Source organism: Mus pahari, chromosome 3 (genome assembly GCF_900095145.1).
Source record: "Mus pahari chromosome 3, PAHARI_EIJ_v1.1, whole genome shotgun sequence".
NCBI lineage: Eukaryota > Metazoa > Chordata > Mammalia > Rodentia > Muridae > Mus > Mus pahari.
Window position 1 is genome coordinate 66,461,445 of NC_034592.1, and position 20,735 is coordinate 66,482,179.

Below are 20,735 nucleotides of genomic sequence, written 5' to 3' on the forward strand. Positions count from 1 at the left end.
ACGGGCAGCCCCTGGGGCCTTAGGCCTTTGTGAGCCTCAGGAGACTCACAGCTGGGTGGGAAAAGGCCGTGGGGTCAGCTGCTGTCGTCTCCGTAACCAGTCTAACACTTCCAGAAAAATCACTGCCCTTGGAAAGCTACGAGACATCAGCTCTCTCCATATGAGACTTAGAAATGAATATTCCCCTGCCCCCCAACCCCTCCCACCCCCCGGTCCAAAACTAAGATTAAAAAACCAAGAGTGAAGACACGCCCAGATAAAAAGCATCTGAATAGATCCGGAAGACCCCCAAGTTCCGTCAGAGGAAGATAAATGGCATCCAATCGGCGCCCGTTTCTTGGCAGCCAATCAGCTTCCACCTTACAACGGTGCTCCGGAGAGCCGGCCCGGGCTGCTTTCTTCTCTCTAAGGGGTGAGGTTGTCACTGCAGGGTCCAGCTCCAGTAAGTGGCTAGTGACTGACTAGCAGTGCAGTGTCCCCCCCCCCCTTTTCTTTTTCTTTTTCTTTTTTCTTGTGCTTACTGCTTTTCTTTCTCCGCTCACGTAATGCACTCCCTGAACCAAGAAATCAAAGCATTCTCCCGGGATAATCTCAGGAAACAGTGCACCAGGGTGACCACGCTAACTGGAAAGAAACTTATAGAAACCTGGAAAGATGCCACAGTTCATGTTGTGGAGACAGAGCCCAGCGGTGGGGGTGGTTGTGGCTATGTGCAGGACCTTACCTTGGACCTGCAAGTTGGCGTTATTAAGCCCTGGTTGCTTCTGGGTGAGTAGACTGACTTGCCACTTCCTTGTGGAGTCCTAGGCTGGGTTCCTTTGCCATCAGCTTCCCCTATGCACACTCATCCCCTATGCACAATAATATTATCATCTATCCTGATGAACAGTTAAAATGTTTACTTTTTTAGGTTAGGAACAAAATAGGGACGTGCCTGCCCCCACAACCTTCTTCTGAAAACATAGTAGCACTTTGACACCCGATGATTGAGTTTTAGAAGAAATGTTCCTCTATTTTTCTAACTTTCTTTAAAAGGTAGTGGGACGTTGTATTTTCTTGTATTATAGAAAAGACTATATCCTTTAAAAAATGCAGAAAACAAGTGGTTCCTTGGCTGTTGAAAGGATGTTGAGGGCGTGCTTCCTTCCTGTGGCTGCATCTCCTCATGGTGCCTGTCTTTTGGTGTTAAACACAGGGCTTCTGCGTCATAGCTATGAACCCGATGGTCTTATTTCTTGTGCTATGGAAATACTGAGTTTGTATAGAAGCATCACCCACAGATAACAAAAGAAGCAAGCTTGTAACGGAACTCACTTGTTACATTGTTGATCTGGAATGGTGTTCTGTAGAAACCAGTCTGTTCCATAAGTCTGCATTGGTGTGCATTTATGAATGAGAAATTAACACTTGGACACAAAACCAGGAGTTAGACACACCCACAATGTGAACTATATGCAGCATATAATTGTTTTAAAGATCTTCAAATAGGGATTATATTTATATTACAAATAGGAATTGGCATTAATATTGGTTAAGCAGTTTGCACAGGCAATAGATGCAGTAAATAGTAGAGATGTCCAAGGGGATTGGGTCCAAGTCTGACTGATTCTTGCACACTACCATAGTACTATGTTGTTTAAGGTTAGACTTACATTAGGTGTTCCAATTCATTTGTCCTCTCAAAACTTCCAAAAAACTGTCCGCTTACATTATTTTTTAGTTTATTTTACTTTGTGTGCATGTGTTGTGTGAGTGTATGCACGTGTAGTGTGTGTGTGCATGGTACTCCACCTCTCCAGCTCCTGTCTGCTTTAATGGAAGGCACATCCTATAACTGAAGGAACATCCTATAACTGAAGGGGCATCCTATACGGTTGTTTTGGCACTGTGATTTTTTTTTTCTTTTGGCAAAACTCAAGTAACACCATGTATCTTAAGAACTGTCATATACTTTTTCTTTAGATTGACTAAATAAATATGACCAGATAAATTTTGCAGTTTAGGGAAAAGAAAAATAACCATCTTCTAGCCAAATGAAAAGCAAAAATTTAAGTGAATTATTTGGCTGAGCTGGATAGTTCAGATCTTGTTGTCTGTATCTAAGAATGAGATTATCTATATGCATACTTTGCAGCCCCCCCCAAGCCTTTTCTTACCTCCACAATTGATCACCAACTCTACCTCTGTCTGTCCTTTGTCCCTTTGTCCCTCTCATCCTCTTTGTTTTTCTCTCTCTTACATACACAATAAACAGAAAAAAAGTAAGTGAATAAATTACCAAATACATTTTTTAAAAGAATCTTAATTGGCTGCAATTATAGCTGTCCCAGAAGTTGAGACAGGATAATAACTAGTTCAAGGCTTGCCTGGGCTCCAGAGTGAGGTCGGATTGAGCCACATAGTGAGAGTCAGTGGTAGAGTACTTGTCTCAACACCACAAACACACCCAATACACAGCATTTATGTTTATATCAATATTGTCATAATTTGGAAGTCACTTAGAAAGTAAAGCAACTGTTTCTGCAATATAGTTGACCTGACCTGTTTGCTTCAGGTTTGGAGAGAGAGACAGAGGGACAGAGACAGAGAGAGAGGATTAGCAAGGCAGTCATTGTAGAGTGAAAAGGGAAATCATTTCATTTAAGTTATGTTACAATTTTTATTATTTTAAAATACAAACAGAATGGAATAATTAGTTTAAAGGTATGTTAACTACTAAACTAAATGTATCTGAACCTGTTTTCCCACCCCAACACAGTTAAAACTTCCTATAGTAGAAAACCGAGAATCACCTTTTTAGTCATGAAGTATTTCCAACTGATAGAAAGTCACAGGATGGTGAGAGAACAGAGTTTCTGTACCCACCATACGTATTTACCAAATGTGCATAGTTTGGAAGTCCAGCTTCCAAGCAGACAGAAGCGGAACACACGTTCCGGTGACCGGGTTTAGTAAGGAGCCTCTCAGCTGGGAATCACTGTGTACTTGTGGCCCCTTGGTTATCACGTGAGAGAAACCGGCTGATTCCTAGATATGGAAGGGGAGGGGAAAGAGCGTTGCTTATGGAAATGGAGCCACAGAAAAGTAAAATTCTCGAAATCCTTTATTGTGAATGTCCTACTTGATCATTTGGGAAACCTGCTATACTCTCATCCTTTGCTTATTAACTAGAGCTAGTCTCCAAATGTGGGAGAGGAGAGAGCCATCTTCAATAGAAAGAGACGGTGAAAGGCAGAGCACTAGCGGCACACAGTGCGTGGGTGGGAGCCCGTGAACCTCAAAGCTACCGAGTGTTCCCTCACCAGCTGCCCTGAACTCTGTGGGTGTCTGATTTCCTTTTTCTTTTTCTTTTATAAAAGAAAGGGTTATTTATTGTAACCCCGCGTTTAATGTTATGTTCAGTGTACTTTATTATTTAGCAATACATATTTTTATTTTCTATTGTTTATTTCACAGCTTGCCTGGAGTTTATGTGTGTATTAGGGATCTAAACTCAGGTCCCGTGTTAGTAAAGTACTTTCTCCACTGAGCCATTTCCCAAGCCCCTGAAACACATTCTATTTCCTAATATATTGAGAACATGATCCCCATGCCTTACCTAGTTTAATGTTTATTTCTAGTGGTACATATTTCGGGACAGATTTCACTATGTTAATCTTTAATTTTTGAGCACCTCTGTTGGACTAGAAGTTGTTTTGCTTGCTGGTTTTGGTTTTATTTGTTATATGTTGAACATCCTGAGAGATAATCACTGCAACACCTATGACTTTAGTATAAATTATTCAAAATGGGAAAGTCCATAGGTTATAAAAGATAATTTTTCATGATGAATATTACCAAATTTCCCTTCCAAAAGCTGGTTTCCTCCCATGATGATTTTTACCCCCTCTGTTGTGATTCTTTTCATGTTTTTTATTCACTTATTTATTATTTTATGTATATGAGTACACTGTAGCTGTCTTCAGACACACCAGAAGAGGACATCAGATCCCATTACAGATGGTTGTGAACCACCATGTGGTTGCTGGGAATTGAACTCAGGACCTCTGGAAGAACAGTCAGTGCTCTTAACCACTGAGCCATCTCTCTAGCCCCCCTCTGTTGTGATTTTTAAGAAAATTGTTACACAAAATTCCCATGATTGTATTTATGTTCAAGGTAATGTGATTTATTTCCTCAGGGTCACAGGATGCTGCTCATGACCTGGAGCTACTGAGAAAGCACAAGGTAAATGAAGAAAATGGGTATTTCAACTCTGGCACCACATATAGGGAGATGTCCAATCTCCCATGGAAAGGATTGTATCGCTCACTTTTGCATAATTTGGATTAATCTGTATCACTTGGGGTATCCTTTTAGTAGCATTGCCGAAATAATTGCATCTATTTTAAATACACAGGACTGTAATTTTTCCTTTCAGTTTCCTGTTCTTAGATTCCTTCATGCCCTCATGAACTCGACTCTGGCAGGGCTTATTTCTTGCCTCTACTGAAGCAGAGGGACAGACTTTCCCTCACGTCTGCTTGTCACAGATCATCTACCCATTCTCACTCCCGGCTCATATTCCAGTCTCCTGGACACTGCTTCTGACGACCTCCCTTCACACAGCCAATAGGATTTATTGATCATTTTCAGTATTTCCTCAGAGTAATTTTTAGCTATTTGCTGTTGTGTCAAACACTCAGCTCATGTTGAGTGGTTTGAGGAGCATATGAGGTTCTTATGTACTGAGTGGACCCAAGGAGAAGTCAAGTCGGGTATTGTGTGGTTGGGTGGGGGAATGCAGAGTGGTGGCGCCTTTAACCCTGGTTTGTCTTATTTAGTTTGGGGCTTGGAGACTCAGGAAATGCTTCTTGGAGGAGGTGATGCTTCAGTTTTGCTCTGAGGGGGGTTGAGAAAGGAACAGGCATTGGAGGATTCAGCTGGTAGAGATGGGGTGTGTAGACACCCCAGAGCTAGAAAAGAGAAAGGCTGACATTTTCAGGGACAGAAACGGAGCTCAGAAAATGGTGTGAGAGTGAAGGTAAGGGTGGGAAAGGTAAGGGTAAAACAGAGTATGGAGGGCCCCGTAAAACCAGAGCAAGCTGGCTGGAAGTGATCCAAAACACGGCAGAAAGCCGATCCAAAACATGGCAGAAAGCCAACGGGAGGTTTTATCTAGGGAAATAGTAGGATCAAATGTGCTTCCAAAAAAGATTTCTCATTAGAAGCCACATGGGAAATAGATTGTGGGAATTGCTTGAGCTAGAAATGGAGGGGCCAACTGTGAAGTTATTTTAATACTCTTAGAGAAGATGATAGTAGTGGATTTGAGATATGCTAAGATATCCAAATCCTCACACTTCAGTGATTGCTTAGTTATGGGGAGAAGGGGGTTCCTAGTTAGGTGCTGGGCTGTTTAGGAAGGATTAGGACTTGTAGCCTTGTTAGAGGAGGTGTTTCCAACAAGGGAGTGGGGGGAGCTTTGAGATTTCAAAAGCCCATACCAGGCACAGTCTCATGCCTTCTCTCGGTGTATAATGTGTGGATCAGATATGGGCTCTCAGCTACTGGTCTAGCACCATGACTGATTGTCTGCTGCCAAATTCAAGCAAGCCCCCAGGTAAATGCTTTCTTTTAGGAGTTGCCTTGGTCATGGTGTCTCTTCCCAGGAGTACAACTGCAAGTAAGAGAAATTGGGTGGCACGGGGAAGGCGTTGAGTTAAGGCATTAACATTAAGGCCAATGTTAGAGAAGTAGAAGGTTCTGGAAAGTCACTGGAGAAAAGTGTAGACATAGTAGGGATCCAGGTGCATATACTGGGAAGGGCCTACAAAGTATGCAGGAATGTATCATTTATGGAAGTAAGGCAGAAAGAACGGGTATAGGTAAGACGGTGAGATCTGATGGGAAGATGGAAAGGTTGCCGTGTGACACTTTCAGAGGAGATCATCTCCTCTGAAAGGATCAAACAAGGCAGCAAGAGACCGGCAGGGCAGCTTGCGTGAGCTGACTTCTCTGAGCGCGTTCATCTCACTGAGACCTCATAACTGGCAACTGTGATAAAGACGGGGAGAGCATTTTGGCTGAGAGAATAGCTATGGGCAACTGCCACCTCTCCTCCCCACACACACTGGTGTGGGCTGAGACAAGTGGTACACTGGGAAATCTCTTCTTCCCATTGGAGTCCACTCCCTCAGCCTTAGCTCTCACCACTGTCTGCCTTATATTATCACCATGGAGATGCTGAGAGGATGAAGACCTTACTCATTGTATGTTTGTCACCCACAGCTCTGAGGGAAAAAAAAGTCGATCGAATGGAGGATAAAAAAAATGTGACGTGTTAATTACTTGCAGTTATTTCCCGAAGGAAAATACCTAGTGATCGGTTCATTAGCTAGTCTGATACCTGTGTCTGTCAATTTACTGAACTGTGTTTAATCTAGCTTCTCCTTGGTTTATTACACTTATTAGCACAATAATGAGAAGTAATGACCTTTAATTGCGTAAGCGCGTGAGAATGCCTGGATCTCCTACCAGGACCCCTGCACACCCACAGAATGAGGGAACGCCTCAGCCTTCTTCCCACTAACAGATCAGCGCTATTCGGGGTAGTGTGGCAAGTGGGGTCCGAAGAACCTTTGTATTGGCAAGTTGTGTTTTTGTTTTGTTTTGTTTTTGTTATCACTGCCCCTGTTTTAATGGCACATTTGTCCACATTCTGCCAAGAGCATCTCTGTCACATCCTGCTTGCTCTCTGCACGGTCACTCTCTTAGTAATGCCTAGGAGAAGCGAACCACTCTTTTTATTTTATTTTTTTTAAAGATTTATTTATTTATTATATGTAAGTACACTGTAGCTGTCTTCAGACACTCCAGAAGAAGGAGTCAGATCTCCTTATGGATGGTTGTGAGCCACCATGTGGTTGCTGGGATTTGAACTCAGGACCTTTGGAAGAACAGTTGGGTGTTCCTACCTGCTGAGCCATCTCACCAGCCCCTCGAACAACTCTTACTATCCCTACTTATAAAAGCCATCCCATCCCAAGGCCAGCATCAATGAGCAGTTCTCTACCTCAGAAATATAGGTAGGCCTTATTGGCAAAAAGGCCTTTTAGGTTGGGTCTCTCATTAGCTTTACCACCTGTGTGGTTCACTGCACTAAAACAAACCAACGGATCAACTGACCAAATACTGCCCCTTGTCACCAAAGGTTTTGTATGGGTATGCACTGAGGGGTTGTTGTTGTTGTTGTTGTTGTTGATTTGTTTTGTTTTTTCCCCCTGAGTAGATCTTTTAAGTACTTTCTGCTAAGGTCCTTGTTCACTCAGTGCTTGTGATAATAAGTTCAACCTGGTCTTTAGTTTCACTGAGTTGGGTTACAACAAAAGGGCCGCGCCATGTATTATAAAAGAGCATTGCAGGCTGGTGAGATGGCTCAGTGGGTGAGAGCACTGACTGCTCTTCCAGAGGTCCTGAGTTCAAATTCCCAGCAACCACACATGGTGGCTCACAACCACCCGTAATGAGATCTGAGACCCTCTTCCAGGGTGTCTAAAGAAAGCTACAGTGTACTTACATAGAATAAATAAACCTTTAAAAAAAAATAAAATAAAAGAGTGTTGCTGTTGAGGGATGAGTCAGAGGAAAGGGCACAAAGATGATGCATCATTCAGTGAGTCAGGTTATATTCCTGATTATTCTTATTACCGAAATTAACATTATAGTCTATTTTTAGATTATCTGATTCATAGAACTTAAAATTCATCTTTTTTTTTTCTTCCCTTAAGGTGACTCATATTCTCAATGTTGCATATGGAGTTGAAAATGCTTTCCTCAGTGAGTTTATATATAAGACCATTTCTATACTGGATGTGCCTGAAACCAATATCCTGTCTTATTTTCCAGAATGTTTTGAGTTTATTGAGCAAGCAAAACTGAAGGTGAGGTTTGCTTTGATACAGCTATTCAGAAGTAGAAATTCAAAAACAATAGGACCACCACCCAGTCTTTGTACATTTTGCGATGAATTTGTGAAGAGCCATTGTGAAAATTTCCCTCCAGTAATACTCACTAAATCCTTAAGGTTTTCATTCTCTAATTGGTTTTTCTTTCTTAATGAGAAGTTTGATTTTTATATTAATTTAGCTCTGTTCTGAGTTCTTACCAAGAAACACTAGGAGATAAACTCGCTCACTTAATTAATTTTTCTCTGCAAATATGTAGTTACATATCCTTGAAGGCTGTACTGGGACCTGCATTTTGACTGATTCATAAGAAACCAGATGGACCAAAGGGTACAGTCTGCTCTAGTCTTGTGATTGTTCTCATGGCGATGAATATTCATTCATCTTCTGACTAAGGCACGGAGATTGTGTATCTGTGCATTTACATTTTATTGATATATTTATTGAGGCAGGGTCTCATGTAGCTTAGATTAAGCCTCATACTTGCTGGTGTAGCCAGGGATGATCTTGAACTTTTGATCCTCCTGCCTCTACCATCCGGGTGCTGGAATTACAGGTGTGCATTACTGTGCCTGTTTTTATGTTGCACTGGGATGGAACTCAGGGCTTTCAAGCCAAGTAAGCATTATACCAACTGAGCCATATCTCTGGCCCTCATGCGTTTTGAACCATGGAATTTTAAGGAAGAATGCATTTTGTGTGTGTGTGTGTGTGTGTGTGTGTGTGTGTGTGCTGAGATTATATGGAATCCTAATCAAGAATTGTCTGCCGGTTTTGTGACTTTAGAAGATCAGCATGGCATATTATTTTAATCTTAATTTTTGATCTACATTACTACCTAAAGTTGTACCTTGAAATGATATTTTTTGTCAATTTTTTTACATTTTTATTATAATTAAGTTTATAATTTTCAAAATCAATTCCTTTAGTTATTATATATAACTGAATATATATATACATCTTTAATACAGAATAATGTCATAGAGTTTATACTTACAGATTTGTTTATTGTTAGCAATATCACATCCACAGGCAAGATTGTAGGTGGGATTTATATGATAATTTCCTCCCCTAAGAACTAATCAGGAGTTCCATGGTTAACTCTGCTATTACCTTCCATGAAAGAGTGCATGCCTGTAGTGACAATTTTGGAATTTTGGTTTCTTTTAAAAAACATAGAAATATGAGAATATATTTTCATTTTAGTCTCAGGTGTGGGCTATGGACTGCTTCACAGCAGCTGACTGAGATTTGCCTCATGCTCTAGCTGGGGCGTGATTTTGCCAGCTGCAGATAGTTTCTCTGGTTGTGTGACATTTGGGATTCTGGGGACTTTTCAGAGGGTATATAAAAGCTAGGGCCCTGAGAGGTGTTGTGGGTTGTGGATTGGTTGTTGTTGATTATGGTTTGTTAGGTAATCATGTGCAAAGAAGTAACCAGAAGAAGTAGAAATTAGTTATCTCCACAAGGAAGATCAAACTTGCCCCAGGGAAATCAACACTCCTAACCAAGAGGAAGTAGTGTAAAGATAATGCCACCCCCTGACTTTATTCAGGGATCTCTTTCCTTTCCTCTCTATCTTTTTTTTTTTTTTTCAACTCTATCTACTGTTGGGAGATTGAAAGGTCAGAAGAAAAGGGGTGGAGAAGGGTAGAAGGAAGAAGAACCCACACAGTAGCAAAAGAACACATCTACCAGCTCCTAACCTTGAGCATGAACCCGAGCTTTGAAACCCTGAACCTCTAGGGAACATGCTCAAAACATATTCAACTACAGCACCATGTCTAGACAGTCATGAATGTCGTCAGAGTGACCTGTGCTGACAGACGCTTGCAGTCAGACTTCAACATGATAATGAGGTAGGACCTGAGCCTTGCTTCACTGACAGAGTTCACTATCCAAAAAGGATTGGAAGTATAACATTATTTAATTTTATTTTTAATATAGCATTTTAAATTTAGTTTTTGAGAATTTCATGCATGGATACAATGTATTTTAATCTTATTTCTCCCCTACTCTCTTCCCGCCAACTCCTCCAAGATCCTTCAACATCCCCCTCCAAAATTCATGTCCTTGTTTGTTTATTTTAAATAACTCACTGAGTCTGATTAACTGTCCATATAAACATGGGCATGGGACACCCACTGGAGCGTAGTCAACCTACACATATAAAGAAAACTGGCTGGGCGTGGTGGCGCATGCCTTTGATCCCAGCACTTGGGAGGCAGAGGCAGGNGGATTTCTGAGTTCGAGGCCAGCCTGGTCTACAGAGTGAGTTCCAGGACAGCCAGGGCTACACAGAGAAACCCTGTCTCGAAAAACCAAAAAAAGAAAACTGACCCTTCCCTTCCCTAGGACCAGTCAACTGTCAATAGCTCCTCAAGCAGGTTTAAGACTTGATGAGCCCTCCCCATCCCTGTTGGAGTGTTGACTGGCTTGGTCTTGTGCAGGTCTGGTGCCAGCACCATCAGTTGCAGTGGGTTAATGAGTGCAACAGTCCTTTCACGTTCAGAAGACACTGTTGCCCCCCCACCCTCGACTTCTGGCTCTTACAGTCTTTCTGCCCCTCTTCCACAATGCTCCTGGAGCCTTCAGGGGAGGGGTTATCACATACATGCTCCATTTATGGCTGAGAACTGCACGGTGGCTTATTTTTTGCCTGTTGACTGGTCATGAGTGTCTGTATTACCAAGACCCTTCCCCAGAGAGGGCTGAAAATTTGACAGTCAGTGTCTTTGCCTACTGGATGACTCATTTTCCCATACTCTGAATTTTTAGGGTAACAAGATTTCTTCACAAAAGTGAACACTAAATTGATTTATTTACTTAGCAAAAATTCACAGAATTCCTACTATGTGCTAAGAATTGGACTTAGTGCTAGAGATTCAAAGATGGGTGAAACAGCCCTCCTCTCTCATCTCACTTGCAGAGGGCCAGTCTTCTTAGGACAAGAGACAGGGTCAGCTGCGCTAAGGAGAGATAAGGGTCTGTCAGACGTAGCATAGCAGTAAGTGTAAAGGGAAACTTTGCTTCATTACTTTTAGCTCTGAGAACAAGAAATAAAATCCAACCATTCTTTTCCAAGTACCTTCCAGGACAATACAATTCCTACAGAGTAGTTTAAAAAAACAGGAAGGGAGTAACTTAAAAGCTGTAGAAAGTAGTTATTGGGTTTGGAGAATTGGCCTAGCTGTTAAGAGCACTTGTTCCTACAGAGTACACAGCTTCAGTTCCCAGCACCCATATGCTGTCTTACAACCATCTATAACTCTAGTTCCAGGGAATTCAACACCTGACCTGAAAGTACTTCATACAAAAGGTGCACATGCATGCAGACAGGCAGGCAATATACATAAAATAAAATAAATCCTAAAAAGAAAAGTAGTTATATAACATAGTGAAAAGAAAATATTAATATTTTCAAATGGGTAAATTTAAGATCTGAAGATTTGTTTTGAACTGAGTGTGTATATATATATATATATATATATATATATATATATATATATAATTTCAAGTTGTTGTAATATGATTTTTAAACATTTTAAGTCATACAAAATTAGCTGTTGGTACAAAGTTAAAAAAAAAAAAAAGAAAAAAAGAAAAAAAAAGAAAAAGAAAAAAGGTTGAGGCTGGAGAACCGAGAAGTACTGGGTGAGTTCAGAACCACCCTGGGCTATTTAGGGAGAACCTGCCTTAAAATGAAAAGTTAAAAAAAAAGGACTGGGGATAGAGTGCTTCCTAGTGTGTGCAAAGCTATAGTTTAGTTCTCAGTACTGCAAAAAGCAGAACACATACACACACACACACACACACACACACACACACACACACACACACACACGAAATAAGAAAAAGAAGAGAGGGACAAGAGAGATGCCGCAGCAGTTAAGTTCTCAGAGTGAGTGCTCTGTACCTAGGCAGCTCACAACCATCTCTAGTTCCAGAGCCCTCTTCTGGCTTCCATGTGCACTACACCCATATGTGCATAAGCCCACTATGTCTGTGAGTGTACATAGACACATACTGTTTTTAAAAATAAAAATAATTTTTTAAAAGTGAGAACATTTCCTGATGTATAGATATATACAGTGAACATTATTTTCCTTTCCTTGTGCAGAAACAAAACAAGAAAATAAATCATAGTTATCTCTTAAGAAAACACTTGAAGTAGACTTGATGTAAGAAATTTAAAAATATTGGTCATTTTGTTGCTAATCATGCTTTAGAAGAGATACACTTGCAAGTTTGATATAATGGGTCAAGAAAGAAATTGTACCACAGATACACAGATGTGAGGAAGCTGCCTTGAAAACCTAAAGTAGCCAAGTGGCCCATAACAATAGTAGTGTGCTGTGTGCTTGGGGGCTAGAGGCTCCAGTAATTTGCTAATTTGTCCTGTCCCTTTTCTGTGTTGTAGCAAATGAAGAATGGAGAAAGGAAGTTGCTGAGGGGGTTCTTTCTGTGGTGTGTGCGCTCCATTCACTGTAGATCATTAACTTTTCCAAAGCCTGCTCTAGGCCAGGCTGTCTCAGTGCTGACCCTTCAGATCTACCCCATTCATTATTACTGCAGTATTGCCTGCATCCGTATCCACCCACCCTGTGTTCATTTCCCTTGTGAAGTATCTTTTACAGTTACCCAAGAGGCTCTACACTTACTGACCTCACTGCTGGTATCTGGTTACCTTTTCCACTCCATCTTCTTATAAGCTGTCCAAGTCATCATTTACTGATGAGTTAAAAACACTTTTAATTTACTTTCTTACAGAATAATATTCCCCGGGGCATAATTTTTTCCCTTGCCAGTCATTTTGTATATAGATGTTCAAGCCAGTGACACCAGTTATTTATATACATGGGAAGTTAGTAGGCTTTTATGTGTACTGGGCTGGATCACTTGAGTCCTGTAAAACGTGTCATTTCAGAATTCCAACCACATTATCTGAGCATTTCAGTCTGGGCAGGAGCAGATGTTGGATGACTTTTTTATTTTTTTGCAATGCAATTTTTTCCCTCATATATTTTTTTTTTGCAATGAAATTTATTCTGGTAAATACATAGACAAGTCATTTACTTTGTAGTTTTGAGTCTACTAAGAATGTGTAATTAACTTAAGCCTTCTCAGGTGTCTAATGTGAATTTTGTTTGACGGGATTTCAGGATGGCGTGGTTCTCGTGCACTGTAACGCAGGGGTTTCCAGGGCCGCTGCGGTTGTCATTGGTTTCCTCATGAGTTCTGAAGAAGTCGCTTTCACCACTGCTCTGTCATTGGTGAAAGAGGCGAGACCATCCATATGTCCGAATCCTGGCTTCATGGAACAGCTCCGCACTTACCAAGTGGGAAAGGAGACCAATGGAAGTGACCAAGTGCCCACGGTGGACACGACCCATGGTCTGTGATCTGTACTCCAGCAGAGGCAAAAGACTTCTGCATCGGCCTCTTTCCTCTTGCCTGTGTTTTGGAAGGAAACTTGGAAAACTTCCCTTTTCTGTTGCCTTTTACCAGTGGAAATGAATGTTAACTTTGTCGCCCTGAGTTAATACATTTTAAAGTTTTACCTTTTCCTTGTGATTTCAGTATCTGGTTAAGTGTTTCTTTGCGTTCTAAGAGAAAATAGTGTATTATTAAGTAAGTAAATCACTGGTTTGTATAGGAGAAAGTTTAAACCTAAAAACCTTCCTTAGAGTTAGAAAAACAAGCCATGAAACCTTTTAACCCCTTCTTTTCTCATATGCTTTCTGGCCTGAGAACTTTGAAGTGATGGACTTACTAAGTGAAGACTTATCATTTCAAAGGGAAGTAAAACTTTTGAGAATATTTTTAAGGTTAAAAATAATACCTGTACCTCCCCCCCCCCACCAAGAGTACCAGAATCAAAGGCTTATATAAACAGTTATATAATGATTATAAATTCATGTGATCTTTATAGCCTCTTATGAAAACCTAATTTTCATTTTGACTTTTTTTTTATTTTGACTTTTAAATTTGGTCCTATTACAAACATTTCTCTTATATTCTTCAAGTGATCGTGTAGATACTGTGATTTTATGATTTTTTAAAATTATACTTTGTGGTTTTTTTTGAAGCTTCAACTTTTTTTATTAAATTATTTTATTTATTTACATTCCAAATATTGCCCCCCCAACCTGGGTTGCCCCCCCCCAACCTGGGTTCCCCCCCCCCAGAGTTGTTCACCCCATCTGCCCCTTTGCCTGAGAGGGTGCTCCCCCCACCCACTCCCGCACACTTCAAGCTTTCTAACTGGGGTGCTAAGTGTTCTGTTTAGGGGCCACCTGCCATGCTTTTGGGGTTTCCTTGGATCCCTAAAAACTGCCTTATAGTGAGAGACGATTTTTAAAGATCGAATCTTAAGATTGATCTATTTTATATTTCAGTATTCTGCTAGAGAACATTTTTTTTCTTTTTTTGGTTTTTCGAGACAGGGTTTCTCTTTGTAACTCTGGCTATCCTGGAACTCACTTTGTAGACCAGGCTGGCCTAGAACTCAGAAATCCACCCACCTCTGCCTCCCGAGTGCTGGGATTAAAGGCATGCGCCACCACACCCGGCTGGAGAACATTTTTTAGGAAAACAATTATGAACCCATAGAAAGCTGTAAAGATTGTTGGGATGCTTAACGTTATACACATTGTTTCCTAGAGGAACACTTGAAAGAGGTTTGTTTTCCCCTTATTGTTCCCATTAACCAAATTAAACTATGTACATTATAAATTTGCTTCAAGGCTTTGAGTTTGGGCCAGGGGATTGCAGATCCAGTGGCAGATGCCCTGACCTCCATCATCAGCAACACACACACTCGAATAAATCTTTTACAATTTTATGTAAGTACATACTGCAAATCTTAACTTTTTCTAGTTATGAGGGAATTCTTTCACGCCTTTTGAGTGACATTTGTGGTAAGTGCTAGAAAGATAAGTGGGCGTTGACTGAAGGCGAGTGGGCTGTGGCAGATTTTTCAGATCTGAGTCAAGAGCGTATGTGAAGGGCAAGGACTGGGGAGGAGCACTGAACGTTGGTGGCACGGAAGTGCCGAGATGTGGGAGCGGCAAGCCGGAGGCCATGAGATGCTGTCTGTGAGGGTGGACTGTTGGCATGTCAAGGGGGAGCTGGCAGAGTTTTGGGATGCTAGCCTTTTGGATTAGTGAGGAGATCGAGAGGTGGTAATCAGGAATTTGCTTAGAATGTTTTGGTGTTATTGCTTATTTTCATTTTTATTTTGTGTATATAGGCATTTTGCCTGCATGTGTGTCTGTACACCACGTCCATGCGGTGTCCATGGAGGCCAGCAGAAGGTGCTGTATTCTATGGGACTGGGATTTCAGACAGCTGTGAGCTGCCATGTGGGTATGGAGAATTGAACCCAGATCTTCTGGAAGTTCAGCCAGTGCTTTTAGCCACTGAACCATCTCTCCAGCTTAAAGAAATGGTAGTTCATTCATTTGAGACAGGCCCTAATGTTTAACAGGTGGGCTCCAACTTGCTCTCATGGCCACCAGCCTGGGTTAGCTGGTTGGTACTGGGTTTCTTACATGCTAGGCTGGCCCTCTCTCAACAGAGCTGTATTCCCTAGTATTCAGAATATTCTTTTAAAGGTTCACTTTGGTTGTATTGCCTAGAGTGAATTAGGAGAAAAAGCAAGACCAGCAAGGCAGTTAGGTCTAGGTTTCTAGTGGTGATGCTAGATTTAGTGGATATTGTAAAAATGGAAGGAGGTGGAAGCTAGAGAGAGGGCTCAGTGGTTAAGAGCACTCACTGCCCTGTCAGAGGACCAGAGTTTGGTTCCCAGCACAAACATCAGATAACACACAACAGTGTATAACTGCAGCTCCTGTTCCAGGTTATATGACCAGCTTTGGCTACTGCAGGCACCAGCACACACACACACACACACACACACACACACACACACACACACACAAACACACCCCTACACATAATTGAAATAATAAAAATAAATCATATAAAAAGGAAACTTACAAGCCTTGGCATTGAATTTTATTGAAAAGAGTTTTCAAAAATCACCCCAAGGTTTCCAGCTTCAATAACTAGAGAACGGGCAGTGCCCTTCTTTGGGATAAATATTCATTCTGAAGTTGACCCTTTATATTTGATTTGAGGTATCCTTGAGATAGCCAGGTCAAGTGAGTATATGTCAAGAGAGTGACTCAGTGGCCCACTTGGGCATTGGTATGAACTGGCAGCAGGAATGGACAGCATCACACAAGAAAAAGTTTATAGAGTACAACTAAAGGCACTAAAACTGGACCTTGGGGCCTGGAGAGATGGCTCAGCAGTCAAGAGCGCTGACTGCTCTTCCAAAGGTCCTGAGAGTTCAATTCCCAGCAACCACATGGTGGCTCACAACCATCGGCAATGTGATCTGATGCCCTCTTCTGGTGTGTCTGAAGACAACTACAGTGTACTTACATAAATACATAAATAAATAAATAAATAAATAAATAAATAAATAAATCTAAAAAAAACAAACAAACCTGGGCCTTGGAAAACAGCCACGTTTAAAGGCTGGGGGGAGGGTGGTCCAAGAAAAGAGATGGAGAGAGAAGAGAGCACCCAAAGCACAGTCAGAGGAGCCCAGCAGGGCTTCAGAGTGCATGCGAAACAGGGCAAATGATACCGAGGCTTTCCAAGTGATAGGTACGTACTGAAGATGTCTGGGCTCAGCGTCGTGGAGGTTAGGTGACCTTGGAAGGATCAGTTTGGTGGAATAAGTGATGGGAGAAAACTTATTCCAGTCTGGTGTTTTTGTTGCTATGTTGTTTGCTGAGTAATAAGGCAATGACATGCCTATTTTGGGGTGAATAAACCAGTGTATTACATATAAGGTCGACCCTAAAGGTTCTATGATTCAGATGAGTAAACTAAATCCTGGAGTTATCAGTGCCCCTGATTATTTTTTTAATTTTATTTATTTATTTTATTTTTATTTTTTTAATTTATTATTATTTTCTTTATTTACATTTCAAATCTTGAAAGTTCCCTATACCCCCCCCCCCACGCCCCTGCTCCCCTACCCACCCACTCCCACTACTTGGCCCTGGCCTTCCCCTGTGCTGGGTCATATAAAGTTTACAAGACCAAGGGGCCTCTCTTCCNAAGACCAAGGGGCCTCTCTTCCCAATGATGGCCGATTAGGCCATCTTCTGCTACATATGCAGCTAGAGACACGAGCTCAGGGGGTACTGGTTAGTTCATTGTTGTTGCACCTACAGGGTTACAGACCTCTACAGCTCCTTTCTCTAGCTCCTTCCCTGTGTTCCATCCAATAGCTGACTGTGAGCATCCACTTCTGTGTATTAACTGTCCCAAGTCCTCTGCAAAATGTGTGTTGGCTAAATAAAAGTAATTATCAGGCAAAGAGTAATTGCTTCATTGATTTTTTACTAATAGTTTTCACATAAGTGGTGACAAAAATGTATGACTTTTGAATATCTTAAAATTTGGGCTTATTTAAAAGATGAGAGAAACTGTCAAACAAAATTACAGAAAAAAGCATACTTATAACCACAGTTCTTGTTTCCTGTCACTCACTCATCCTTTCTTCTCCCTCTTAAACACGTGAACGAGTCCCCTCAAGGTAAATTCCAGATGTAACTCTGTCAAGAATCGAGACAACTCTCCCTCCCCTGAAGTCTTTTTTGACTGTTATAACTTCCCCAAGCCTTTGTCATATCGAATTAAACCTAACTGGTATTTGAATACAAGACCAAGAAACAAAATTGCACAGGAAAGTTATTTAAGTTTGGAAGTTACTCTTAGCTTTCAAAAAGCAAAAGGATCCATTTAGTTGGTTAAAAAAAAAAAATGAGAAAGCAAATCAGCTGAGCTCACGTTTCACCGAGTTCAGGCTGCGTCTTTTCTGTCAGTTGTTTCCTATAATGAGACCATCAGCAAACTGCCATGTTTCTGTTTGTAACTGTTGATTCAAAGACACTTAGAGATACAGCTTCTGCTATTATTGTTTATAGAGCACCAAAATGCAGTGCCATTGCACTGTGGAGTTTGTAGTTTTGTTGGAGATGGTCCTTATGGTTTATTTACATCATGAAACTGTTCTGGAGATCATTTGCTCTTGGCCACTGTGAAGTCACGCAAGTGCTATGTAACGTCAGTCTAGGTGAATGACAGCCCATGATGTACAGGCTGCCAAAGGCAGAGCCAACACGCCCGGGCATCATGCTTCCTCCCTTCACTCTGTCTGAAGAAGACAGATACCATCCTTTCCCTAAAGTCTTAAAAAAGGTGGGTATTGATTTTAATTTTCAAATGATTTCTAATCCTATGTATGTGTGTGATAAGTGCATGTGATCCCTCTGCAGCTGGAGTTATATGTGGCTGTGAGCTGCCAGGTGTGGGTGCTGGGAATGGAACTCAGATTCTTTGGAAGAGCAGTAGATATTCTTAACCACTGAGCCATCTCTCCCACCCCCACTTTTTAAAAAAAATATGTTTTTATATAATTATAAAATAGACAGTTATCTAAAGAGCGTAAATTTGTATTTATATATAAGTATGTTAATAGAGATTTAATTAAGTTGATAAACTACGAGTATATGGGATATACACAAAAGTTTACCCCACTGTGTCCATTAAAGGTGAATAAATTTAGAGCTATGTATTTCTGAAATTTCAAAACTTGATTTTAGAAGAAAATTCTTGGGTACCCAGCCTTGAATTAATTTTCAAGTTGAATTCTTTGTAGACCAAATTTCTCACACGTGTTTCCTGTACTGTTAAATGCCAGGCTGGTGGGCAAGAACCCTGAGTTGGTCTGGCTTGAACACTTCCTGTCTTTTTCCCATAACTAGAGCAGTAATCTTGTGTTGTGTAGACACCATGCTTTGAAGAAAGAGTTCTCCGTCCAAGCTTGAAAATCTAGAGTACAAAACAGTATGTTAAGATCTCATGTCCTGAGTAAACAAGTCAGTCAGAATAGATGTGGAGGAAATCTCTGTGAATTTCATTCAACAGGTTTAGAGACGAAAATAGAAAGAGAAGCATTGTAATTAAGATGCTAATCTACAGGCTGGAGAGTTGGCTCAACAGTTAAGAGCACTGGCTGCTCTTTCAGAGAGGTCCAGAGTTCAATTCCCAGCAACCACATGGTGGCTCACAACCATCACCATCTGTTAATGGGATCTGATACCCTCTTCTGGTGTGTGTGAAGACAGCTATAGTGTAGTAATATACATAAAATAAATAATTATTTTTGTTTTAAAGATGCTAATCTAAGCTGGGCAGTGGTGGCTCACATCTTTAATCTCACCACTCCAGAGGCAGAGTCAGGCAGATCTCCGAGTTGAAGGCCAGCTTGGTTTACAGATTGCATTCCAACACAGCCAGAGCTACACAGAGAAACCTTGTCTCTAAAAGCCAAAATTCCTAAACCAAACCAAACAACCAATCAAACAAAAATCTTTAAGAGTATTTTAACTTGTAATTAATTTTTTCATGTATGTCTGGATAAAATGAAAATGAGAAAGAAAAGATAATGGCCCCTTTTTTCCAAAACATCCACAAGTTTTTTACAGATGTGATTATTGACTTAATTACTTCAAATGAGTTATTTGGGTTGAGAGTGAGCCCTAAGAGCCATTAGACAGGAGGCAGAGGGACATGTGTCATTATGATGCTGTTAGTCACATGATAATAGAAGCTTTAAGAAGAAGTGGCAGAGAGAGACAGACACACGAGAGAATGTCATGCCACTGGCTTTGACTGGACAGTGGTGCTAGCAGCCGAATGACAATATAGTCTTTAGAAGGTGGCAGGAAACCCATACTCCTCTTGTATCCCCAAAGAAACCAGTCCTATTGCTGCCTTGATAGGAACCCTTTAAAACATAGTCTGGACTTCTGGCCTCAAAAAAATGTGTTTTTTCTGATGCTTTAAGTTACCAATTAGTTGGTGATCCAGCAAAACTTAGTGTGCTTTTTGTCTCTGTAAAGACCATTGCTGAGTAAATACTGATTTATATGTACAAGATCAAACATGCATCTTTTGATATGTACAACACACACTCATTTTAAAATTTGTATTTATTTATTCTTTTTTTGGGGGGGGGAAGGGGCAGAGTCTGTGTAGCTTTTGCTGTCCTAGAACTCACTATGTACAGACCAGGATGACTTTGAACTTGCAGAGATCCACATGTCTCTGCCTCTCAAGTGCAGGGATTAAAGGTGTACAGCACTGCATTCAGCACACTTTTTTTTTTTTTAAAGTAAATTGAACATGTAGGTGTTTTAAAGATTTTAATTCTGGGTAGGTGGTGGTGGTGCACACCTTTAATTCCAGCACTCTGGAGGCAGAGTCAGGGAGGCCAGTCTGGTTTACATAGTGACTTCCAGGACAGCCATGACTATGCAGAGAAAACAGGTCTCAACAGAACCAAACCAAACAAAATAAAATTGAATTCTAGGAATCTGTCATTTAATGTTGGAATCATTATTGTGAAGACGTGACAGCCAGCTCTGACCCCATGGCATTGTGGTATTGCCTGTACAGGAAGCAACCACTGTCTCCCAATCAGTACTGACACTCTCCTAAGAGTGGTCAAGTCTGTGTAATGATTTATACCTGACTCCTTTGTGGTGACTCACAAATTTAACACAGCATCAGGCTCAAGGCTGTTAACTTTTGCATTTTTTTTTTTTTTTTTTTTTTTTTTTTTTTTTTTTTTATTGTCTTTATTTACATTGTAAATGCTATCCCGATCACCATCCCAACACAAATCAAAACACTCAGGCA

General features: G+C 40.9%; 1 protein-coding gene across 1 annotated transcript; it reads left to right on the plus strand.

Moving 5' to 3' along the window:
• The first annotated feature begins 208 nt into the window (after positions 1-208).
• Dusp19 (dual specificity phosphatase 19) lies at positions 209-13,511 on the plus strand. Its single transcript, XM_021194337.1, has 4 exons — positions 209-768; positions 4,181-4,227; positions 7,770-7,922; positions 13,109-13,511. The coding sequence occupies exons 1-4, from the start codon at positions 546-548 to the stop codon at positions 13,346-13,348; spliced, it is 663 nt and encodes a 220-aa protein (XP_021049996.1). The 5' UTR covers positions 209-545; the 3' UTR covers positions 13,349-13,511.
• Positions 13,512-20,735: the final 7,224 nt, after the last annotated feature.

Excerpts from the sequence above, each read along its gene's own strand:
- Dusp19 (XM_021194337.1), top strand. The coding sequence starts at position 546 with ATGCACTCCCTGAACCAAGAAATCAAAGCATTCTCCCGGGATAATCTC. Across the intron at positions 769-4,180 it reads TAAGCCCTGGTTGCTTCTGG|GGTCACAGGATGCTGCTCAT; the intron begins GTGAGTAGACTG and ends TTATTTCCTCAG. Across the intron at positions 7,923-13,108 it reads TTGAGCAAGCAAAACTGAAG|GATGGCGTGGTTCTCGTGCA; the intron begins GTGAGGTTTGCT and ends ACGGGATTTCAG.